A 10380-nucleotide genomic window follows, 5' to 3' on the forward strand; every position below is an offset into this window, starting at 1 on the left:
TGATATTTTGTCACTTTTGAGCTCAACAGCACCTTAAATTTCCATTATTAATAATGAATACTCATGAGTAAACAAAGAGGGGAGCGTTAAGTCATAATGTAGGTTGTTTTTTTTTGTTTGTTTTTTTTAAGAGTTTTTATATCATAAATACACTTTGGACACCAGAATTGACACGAGTGTGTGTGAGAGAAATGTTGACTCTGATGCAAAAGACTAATTTTGACAAAAATCAATATCTGGATAATTAAACTAGGCAAAATGTTTGTTGAAATAAGTCAAGTATATCAAATTTAAAACCATTTTGTGACTGTGTGTGCTGTGCATGAATAAACATTGAACTCAAAAAGATGTTTTGGGCGTCCCAGACTCATTTGACAAACGTGCTTTGAGTTTGTTTGGTTTTAACATTTGGTTTTATTGGTGAAGCTTCATGACGACATCCATCCAGCGCTGCAGGAGCATCGACAGCGCTGACCTCTGACCCCCACTGCCGTTCATACACACTAGTCACACCGCTCAGCACCCCAAACCATCTCTGTGCAACATGCGCTTAGAAAAATAAATTAACAGTTTAATACAAGCTGAGGTCGACAACACAACACCGCACAATTGTTTCTCATCTGGAGGTTTTTTAGGGTTTTATGATGCAAACAAACTAAAGAATCTGATTTGTGCTGCGCACGACAAGCAGCTGGATGTATTCAATACCACAGTTTGACTAAATACACAGTATTCCATTCAGAAGTACCACAGAGTGTAAATACAGTACTTTGCGGGTGACACAACAGCATGAGCCTGACACCTAGTGGCCGCGGACTGCACTGCATGTCTACATCAGGACGGTACCAGGATAAGTACCTGGATGGTACCATCAGCAGTGAGACGCAGTAAAACTACTTTACTGCTGATTACATTTAGACATCCAACATGCTGCAGTGCGTTAATATTAAAGACTCTTTATTATCTATTTAACAAAGAATATTTTGAATATATATTCTTTAATAGATCTGACATATATCTTACATCACTGAAACACACCGACATCTGATTGGTGCTTATAAAGCTGACAGGCGAGGAGACTCCACCTACATTTAGACATATAGGGACAACTTCCTGTTTATATAGCAGCAGGAAACCAGAAAGAGGAGAAGAGAGGAGGAGAGAAGGAGTTTAGAGGAGGAGAGTAGGAGAGGAAACACAAACACTAGCAGCTTTGGCTGATGTGTATTTAATACCATATATGGGCGTGGCAGCTACATGGATCGGCGAATTAGCTTGTTCTTCTCCGGCTCCAGGAAGTCCTCAACCAGAGAGGAAGTAACCTTCTGCAGCTCTACTTCCAGTGCAGACACATCCCTGGGAATACAACCAGCAACCAGTTAGTGCCTTGCTCCACACGGGGACTAGACCTGGCGGTGCGGTGCGGTGCCTTGCTCACCGGCTCCCGGGCGGCGCACAGTACTCTGTGTAGAACTTGATCTTGGGCTCGGTGCCGCTGGTCCTCAGTGTCGCGCGGACGCCGTTGAGCAACGTGAAGGAGATCATCTGACTCTGAGAGACAGGGAGAACCTGGAGAACACAGCACCACCATCACTGCACTTTATGTATCCATCCCTCCATCTCTCACTCCTGTCCCTCCATACCTCCACCCCCGCTAAAGAAAACCTGTCAATCCTTAAATAAACCCAACTAACCAGTCTAAACTGGTCTATAGTAGAGTAAACCAGACTAAACCTGTTTAAACATTTTTTCTCTACTATAGACCAGTTTAAAAGTCTATACAGTAAACAGTTTAACAGTCTACAGTAGAGGAAACCAGTCTAAACCAATCGACAGTAGAGCAAACTGGTCTTAACCAGTTTAAACCAGTCTACAGTAGTAAAACCGCTATAAACAGGTTTAAACCAGTCGACAGTAGAGTGAACCAGTCTAAACCAGTTTAAACCAATCTACAGTACAGTGAACCGGTCTAAACCAGTTTAAACCAATCTACAGTAGAGTGAACCAGTCTAAACCAGTTTAAACCAATCTACAGTACAGTGAACCGGTCTAAACCAGTTTAAACCAATCTACAGTAGAGTGAACCAGTCTAAACCAGTTTAAACCAATCTACAGTACAGTGAACCGGTCTAAACCAGTTTAAACCAATCTACAGTAGAGTGAGCCAGTCTAAACCAGTTTAAACCAATCTACAGTACAGTGAACCGGTCTAAACCAGTTTAAACCAATCTACAGTAGAGTGAGCCAGTCTAAACCAGTTTAAACCAATCTACAGTACAGTGAACCGGTCTAAAGCAGTTAAGCCTGGTCTACATGGTGCAGAGCTGGGGTCTTACGCAGCGCTGGTCTGGTTGGCTGCTGTCGTATCCCGTGGTGACGTCTCGTACATGGAGGATCCTGTGGCCAGCGAGGATTGTGGGATACGAACCCTCACCCTCGAAGTGTCGGATCCTGCTAAAGATCTTGTGGACGGTGGTGGGGTCATGGCAGAGCACGTAGGAGGTTCTGGAAATGTGGTACCCGTACCTGAGCAGGAACCAGAGCGGGGAACGCCGCTAGCCACACTGCTAGTACCAAGGTACTACCCAAGTAAATAGTACTCTTTATAAACCACTGAAAACACTGAGGTACTTTTGTTATGAATTCTATTGCAGTTTGTTTTACAATCTGTATATGGATTTGAGAATTACACTCATCCTAACCCTGTGTGGAGGTATTTATCTGTACTGATCAGTATTGATTCATATTGATCCTTGCGTACGTCTGGTAGATGGTGATCAGCTGCTGGTGGAGGGAGATGTTCCGCTGCTGGAGGTACGCTGCCATCTCAGCCACCACCACCGCTGCACTGACGCCATCTTTATCAGGAACCAGACTGCCACACAGGAAGCCTGGACGGGGAGTGAGATGGGGGGGGGGGGGGTTAAAAGTTAAATTCACACTTGTGAGTAAATTAATGTGTACAAGTGCAAAGGACATTGGAGGACAGACTCTTTGAATCATGTCAGAGCGGCTCACCGATGGACTCCTCGAAGGCGAAGATAACGTCACCGCCGCTGTTGGCCAGCTCGTACATTCTCTTCCCGATCCATTTGAAACCCGGCAGCGTCTCCTGTTTCAGGAAGTGACAGGTTAAGCTCTGCTGTAAAGATAATACACACATTGTGTGTATTATGGGCCTGGTACCTGGTAGCTGAAGCCCTCCAGGTCGGCCATGGCCCTCAGGATGTTGGAGGACACGCAGGTGGCCAGCATGTGGACCTTGTGGATCTCTGCTGCGGGATGAGTCTCCTTCCAGTTGAACAACATCCACCAGCCAAGCAGCGCCGCCAGCTCGTTGCCAGTGAACACCTTCCAGCTACACCTGCACACACACACACACACACACACACACACACACACACACACACACACACACACACACACACACACACACACACACACACACACACACACACACACACACACACACACACCTCATATTCGGACTTGGCTGACACACATTTATCTGTAGCTCTCTCCTCTTCCTCTTGTCTGAGAGGAAGAGGAGAGCTGTTTGTTTGGGATTCTTGTCGTTCTACTAACCACATTAGATTTGTCCTCTACTGCCCCCTGGTGGAGGCATGTTTTTGCCTCAACAGGAACATCAGGTTTGTTTTGGCCCCGATTACTGCAGGTCACCAAGTATTCGAGTGCAGTGTACAGAAAAGCTCTCTCCTACCCATCTACATGTTCAGCCACAGCCAGACGATCTGCATCAGGATCGGTTGCGAGCACGATGCCAGCTTTCTCTCGCTCGGCCAGTCTGAGAGAGAGCTCCTTTAGAATCCAGATAAATAAGAGAAAGATAGGTCAGACCTCGTCCTACATACAGTTGGACCAGAGTCCTACTGCGACAGAGTTAGTCCAGTTGGACCAGTCGGCTGATCCTACCAGGACGGACTCTCCCTCTTCGGGGTTCGGACAGTGAACGGAGGGGAAGTTGGGATCCGGATCCTTCTGCTCTGGAACAGCAATGGGAGGAGGGAAACCGAAGACCTGGAACGCCCGATGGACAAAACGATGTCCAACACCGTGGAAAGACGAGTGGACAAACTTCAACGGAGATCTAATGTTTACATCCCTGAGAGAGAGAGAGAGAGAGAGAGAGAGAGAGAGAGAGAGAGAGAGAGAGAGAGAGAGAGAGAGAGAGAGAGAGAGAGAGAGAGAGAGAGAGAGAGAGAGAGAGAGAGAGAGAGAGAGAGAGAGAGAGAGAGAGAGAGAGAGAGAGAGAGAGAGAGAGAGAGAGAGAGAGAGAGAGAGAGAGAGAGAGAGAGAGATTAACACATGAATCTTCTCTTACTCTTTTCAAGTCTCAAAATGTCTTGGTTTGTATTGCGGTGAAATATTGACATTTGCCCAAAATCTTTCATCTATTCAATCTTACCGCATCCAAAAGAGACAATACGCAAGTTGGTAACAGTGACAAAAATGGCTTCATGGAGGGTGTATAAATTATTCCACTTTGAGGAACCAAGAGTTCAGGGCATTTAGCTTGGACCTTGACTCGTTAGTGTGCATAGAACTTTTCCTGCAGCTGGACGGAGCTTTGTTGCACCAGGCGCGTCAAGGTCTCTATCCAACGACCTGTCTACTATCCATCCATCCAAGTATCTCTGTTCCTTTGTGAATCACCTGTGGAAGCAGAGGGCCTTCAGCTCCTCCATGTAGCAGGCAGTGACCTCCAGCAGAGGGTTCCTCCTCAGCGACGAATTTTCCACCAGCTCCTCGTCCCAGCACGACTCGCTCCACGGCTCCTGACTCTCCTCGATGCATCGCAGAACCTCCTTGTCATGAGGAGAGGAGATCTGTGCCCCGGTGTACCAGTACACCTGCACAGGGAGAGAGGGTCCAGGGGTCAGTCCCTACACAGTACAAAGTGTCCAGATAAGTTCTACTGTGTCGCTTAGGTGAACCAGGTGGTTCACATTGATTTGAGAATTTGTTAAGAGCAGAGGCTTCTTTATTCCAGCCAATAATTCTCGACATGCTGCCCTACTGCAGTCAAGTATCAGTCTTCAGGTTCTGTTGCGAGCTCTGACCTTGTAGCCGTTGTCCTCTTTGGGATTGTGTGAGGCGGTGACCATCACTCCAGCTGCAGCTCCAAACATCCTCACAGCGTACGGCTGCAACAAAACACAGCGGTTAAGCACTGGAATCAGTTTGGGCAACAAATAAATACGATTTAAGAAGCTCTACCGTATGGTTCACTGTAGAAAACAACCTTATCTGTCCTGTCTTCAGTAGGTGGCGTAGAGTGGAAGGGCCGAGCATGCATGCAAGACAGAGTTTGTGAAATAGAGTTCCAATTCCCAACCTGCTCTTTTATGTTCATCAAAAACCACTTAAGGAGACCCCGCCCTTTGTCTCTGCGATGACCGCACTGTCTGAAACAGTGATCAGACTTTTTGATGTACTTTCAATTAATTCCTGACTACATTGACCACACAAAACAGTACAATTTAGCCATTAAAGAGAGGCATGAGAGGGAACAGGCCTCCAACATCAGTCCAGTCTCTTACCACAAATGGTGTGGGGATGTACGTGGAGAAGAGATGGACAGGAACGTCTTTACAGAGCATCACAGCAGCAGTCAGCCTCCCCAGGCTGAGGACCAAGACAACAGGATCACGTCGCTACACCCTACCTGAGCTGTTAAATGAGCTTTAGAGATCTATCTATCCAAGAATGACTGTCCCAGTAAGAGTTTGTAGCTCTCAGTACCGTTCGCTGGTACAGCCGCTCTCCTCCTGGGCTCTGGTGTCGTACCCGACCACGACGCCTCTGCTGGTCAGGTCTGGAAAACACCTGCAAAGGTATCTGTACAAACCCTGCGTGGGGGGTGGGGGAATTCATCACTTAGACTATAACTACAACCCATGATAAACAGCCGCGTTCCATACTTCTCTTTATGCGCTGGAACATGGTTTTAAGTACATAAAATGAAGAAGAAGATACAATAAATCAAACAGAGGCATCCGGTGCAGATTTCTCCAAAACCCGGCGGCAGCAGGATGTACCTGTGTGGACTGGATGACGGTCAGGTCGTTGATGCGGGAGAAGCCAGCACCCATGGGTGCTCTGAGCCCCGCCGTCCCAAAGCTCATCCTGCCGCCGAACCTCCTCCTCAGCTCCTCCACCCGACCCTGCTCCACCAGCAGCTCCACCTGCGCCCGTGTCTTCCTGTTCTGCGGCAGCAAACGAGACGGAGCGTCCAAGTCACACCAACAACCCTGCATTATCCACGTCATGAACAGGTCCGTCAGATTCCCTGCGGGCGCTTCCCCCGGCCTCCGTGCTCCTGGTTTCCATGTCTCTACAAAGTGTTTCATTTTCATTTCGGAGGCCGTTTCATATCATGAAGACCAACTCGCAAGCATCACTTTTATGATCAGTATTTTCTTGGAGTCCGAGGCTACAACACAGTTGTGATGATGGGTTATGGCTTCATCACTCAGTTTCAGTTCAGCCACAGCAGCCACTGGCATTTTGTTCTGCTTCCTGATGGAGACAGTTCTTGGTGCTGGAATTAATCAATATTAGTATAGATTGATTCAGCGCTATCTGCTATTCATACTAATTATATAACTAAATCGAAATAAGATAACTTCATCTGAAAACTTTCATTAAAAGGGTAAAACAAAAAAAAAGTTAAATAAATAAATCAAAAAAGGTTTCCCCCCAATCATCCCGTGTAGCAGATCACACCCCCCCCATTGGCCGTTATTTTTAGCCGTATATTTCTGAGAGCAGAGACCAACAAAATTCAGGTGTTTGGTTCGATCTATTTTCCAGTGCAGCTCTGCACCAAAGGAAAGTACCACAACACCGACAAATACAAAAGCTACCAGACGACCGCACATACTGTAAACATCCAGTTGTCACAGGTTTGTTTACAACATGTCTGTTCACAGTCTCAGTGCATTGGTTCAGTCCAGTGCAGTGAGACGCATGTTGACATTTAATGTGGGGGGTGAGACGGCTCCATGACCTTTAACTGGACCCGGTTAAAGGTCATGGAGCCGTCTCACCACCATTTTAATAAGACCTGAGGTGGAGGCGAACCTGTCCAGCACCATCCCAGGTCTTATTAAAATGTTGGTTCCATCCTCTAGGATTGCCACGGTGACGGACTTTCCCACCGGATAATAAACTGCTGACAACACCAATGTTACAGTGCACGGGCGTTAATTAGGGACGGAGGGAGACCGGTTCCGATCTACACCCAATGGAAGGTTTCCTGCAGCCTCCACCCGATAAAGAGACTCTGCTGTGAGCACCGGCAGACACTCAATTAACTAAACAGGTTTTACTTCTATTAAAAAAGAAAAGAAAAAGCAGGCCAACGGTGGTCGGCAAGTATTGTAACCGGTGCATGTCAGAACACCATGGTAACCACGGCAACCCGACCTCGCACTGTACTTGAATGCAGTGCAATGGGGCAAATGGTGTAACCTGGATTCAGTTCACACTGAGCCACATGCATCCCATGGAGAGACACCTTGGCTGCTGACACATGCACCACAATCTGTCTGATATTTTATGATTTATGTATATTCTGATTATTTTATGAATGATTTTTAAAAATGAAGTTCATAAAGTTTTTGTCGCTCTCTTCAAACGGTCCATTCAGAGAGAATACCAAAGACAAGCTGTGACAAAACAGGAAAAAATAACTTGCTGCCTCTACCATCCAACTGCAAATTCCAGTTAGCTCCGATGCTAAGTAACGCATCTAACTGGATGTACTTCCAGTTAGCTCCGATGCTAAGTAACGCATCTAACTGGATGTACTTCCAGTTAGCTCCGATGCTAAGTAACGCATCTAACTGGATGTACTTCCAGTTAGCTCCGATGCTAAGTAACGCATGAAACCGGTTGTACTTCTAGTTAGCTCAGAGGCTAAGTAACGCATGAAACCGGCTGTACTTCTAGTTAGCTCAGAGGCTAAGTAACGCATGAAACCGGCTGTACTTCTAGTTAGCTCAGAGGCTAAGTAACGCATGATACCGGCTGTACTTCTAGTTAGCTCAGAGGCTAAGTAACGCATGATACCGGCTGTACGTCTAGTTAGCTCAGAGGCTATGTAACGCATGAAACCGGCTGTACTTCTAGTTAGCTCAGAGGCTAAGTAACGCATGAAACCGGCTGTACTTCTAGTTAGCTCAGAGGCTAAGTAACGCATGAAACCGGCTGTACTTCTAGTTAGCTCAGAGGCTAAGTAACGCATGAAACCGGCTGTACTTCTAGTTAGCTCAGAGGCTAAGTAACGCATGAAACCGGCTGTACTTCTAGTTAGCTCAGAGGCTAAGTAACGCATGAAACCGGCTGTACTTCTAGTTAGCTCAGAGGCTAAGTAACGCATGAAACCGGCTGTACTTCTAGTTAGCTCAGAGGCTAAGTAACGCATGATACCGGCTGTACTTCTAGTTAGCTCAGAGGCTAAGTAACGCATGAAACCGGCTGTACTTCTAGTTAGCTCAGAGGCTAAGTAACGCATGAAACCGGCTGTACTTCTAGTTAGCTCAGAGGCTAAGTAACGCCTGATACCGGCTGTACTTCTAGTTAGCTCAGAGGCTAAGTAACGCATGATACCGGCTGTACTTCTAGTTAGCTCAGAGGCTAAGTAACGCCTGATACCGGCTGTACTTCTAGTTAGCTCAGAGGCTAAGTAACGCATGATACCGGCTGTACTTCTAGTTAGCTCAGAGGCTAAGTAACGCATGAAACCGGCTGTACTTCTAGTTAGCTCAGAGGCTAAGTAACGCATGATACCGGCTGTACTTCTAGTTAGCTCAGAGGCTAAGTAACGCATGAAACCGGCTGTACTTCTAGTTAGCTCAGAGGCTAAGTAACGCATGATACCGGCTGTACTTCTAGTTAGCTCAGAGGCTAAGTAACGCCTGATACCGGCTGTACTTCTAGTTAGCTCAGAGGCTAAGTAACGCATGAAACCGGCTGTACTTCTAGTTAGCTCAGAGGCTAAGTAACGCATGATACCGGCTGTACTTCTAGTTAGCTCAGAGGCTAACCTCTCCCACCTTGTCCCATGTTAGCCACCGGTGCACCGCCTTGTCCAGCTGCGGCTCCCCGGTGCTCCTGCTCCGCACGTTGGCGTTCAGGTCGCGGGTCAGTCCACTGTCTTGCTCCTCCTCCATGCTGCGGTTCAGGGAGAAGGGGAAGCGGGCCATGGAGGTCCACCTCTGCGCGTTGAAGTCTCCGGTGAACTGTACTCGAACCGATTCTCCGGCTCAGTGTACTGCGTGTTTTAAATGCAGCGGTGGAATTAATATTGAGCTTTTATTAATTGTTATTGCTTAAATATTGAGAAAAAACTCAAATACAAAATTATTATTATTATTATTATTCTACCACATTGACACTGTACTAAATTAAACGTATATAAGTACTTGCTGTGAAATGTACTTAAAATAATGTAAAATGTAATAAATGTCTGTGAAAGTATTAAGTGTGTGTGTGTGTGTGTGTGTGTGTGTGTGTGTGTATATATATATATATTATATTAAAAGTATTGTATAAAGTACTTATACACAACACAGTCTGTGATACTTCCTGAGGTTCTACTGGACCTAGTGCTGCTGCTCACTATTTACATTAACATTACATTACATTGATCAGACGCTTTTATCCAATGCGACTTACAATTATTCAAACAGCGACGGACGCAGCCATCAGGAGCAATGAGGGGTTAAGTGTCTTGCTCAAGGACACTACAGCATGTTAGCAGGAGGAGCCTGGGATCCAACCAGCAACCTTTAGATGACTAGACCACCAGCTCTACCTCCTGAGCTACCATCCCCATTTACAGTCATAACCTATTATATTATGGGATTAATATCTTAAAAATATCTCTTATTACATTTCACTGCATATATGTATGGAAGTATGTATATGTATGTGACAAATAAAAAATCTTGAATCTTGAAAAAAAATCTCTACTCAACTTTTTAACTCAACTTCTCATTTGCTGACTGTGTGTATAATTTATGTAACGGACTCGGCAGAAATGGAAATGTAATATTCATAAGTATGTTTTAATTACTGTATCATAAAATAAAAATAAGAATATCGTGTTTTCGTTACCTTAGCATGAGACGTTTTTATCTACATAGGGAGCGGGTATGGTGCGTGGAGGGCGCCATGTTGCACCGCCATGTTTCTACGGTAGCCCAGAACGGACAAACCAAACACTGGCTCTTGAGAGGGACTTTCACATTTTTCGTATTTTTTCGCGGCACCTGAAGGCCACCGTAGCTTCTCCAACGGGAACTTAGTTGGTTGCGATCTGCAACTTCACCACTAGATGCCACTAAATTCTAC

At 45.9% G+C, this 10380-nt stretch overlaps 1 protein-coding gene across 1 annotated transcript; it reads right to left on the reverse strand.

Moving 5' to 3' along the window:
* Positions 1-425: 425 nt before the first annotated feature.
* On the reverse strand, positions 426-9720 carry pgm2l1 (phosphoglucomutase 2-like 1). Its single transcript, XM_080006999.1, has 15 exons — positions 9703-9720; positions 9081-9298; positions 6060-6227; positions 5764-5870; positions 5562-5646; positions 5082-5165; positions 4675-4871; positions 3934-4123; positions 3722-3819; positions 3187-3364; positions 3019-3112; positions 2762-2891; positions 2337-2526; positions 1439-1569; positions 426-1356 (listed from the first exon to the last, which is right to left on the reverse strand). The coding sequence occupies exons 2-15, from the start codon at positions 9228-9230 to the stop codon at positions 1254-1256; spliced, it is 1905 nt and encodes a 634-aa protein (XP_079863125.1). The 5' UTR covers positions 9231-9298; positions 9703-9720; the 3' UTR covers positions 426-1253.
* Positions 9721-10380: the final 660 nt, after the last annotated feature.

The sequence above is a fragment of the Zeus faber genome (assembly GCF_960531495.2).
Source record: "Zeus faber genome assembly, chromosome: 9".
NCBI classification, from domain to species: Eukaryota; Metazoa; Chordata; class Actinopteri; order Zeiformes; family Zeidae; genus Zeus; species Zeus faber.

Bases quoted from the DNA above. Each gene is read 5' to 3' on its own strand.
- pgm2l1 (XM_080006999.1), bottom strand. From the start codon at position 9,230: ATGGCCCGCTTCCCCTTCTCCCTGAACCGCAGCATGGAGGAGGAGCAA. The intron at 6,228-9,080 runs GTGGGAGAGGTT...TTGCTGCCGCAG, and splicing joins GGTGGCTAACATGGGACAAG to AACAGGAAGACACGGGCGCA. The intron at 2,892-3,018 runs GTGAGCCGCTCT...CTCCCCGTCCAG, and splicing joins CGCCTTCGAGGAGTCCATCG to GCTTCCTGTGTGGCAGTCTG.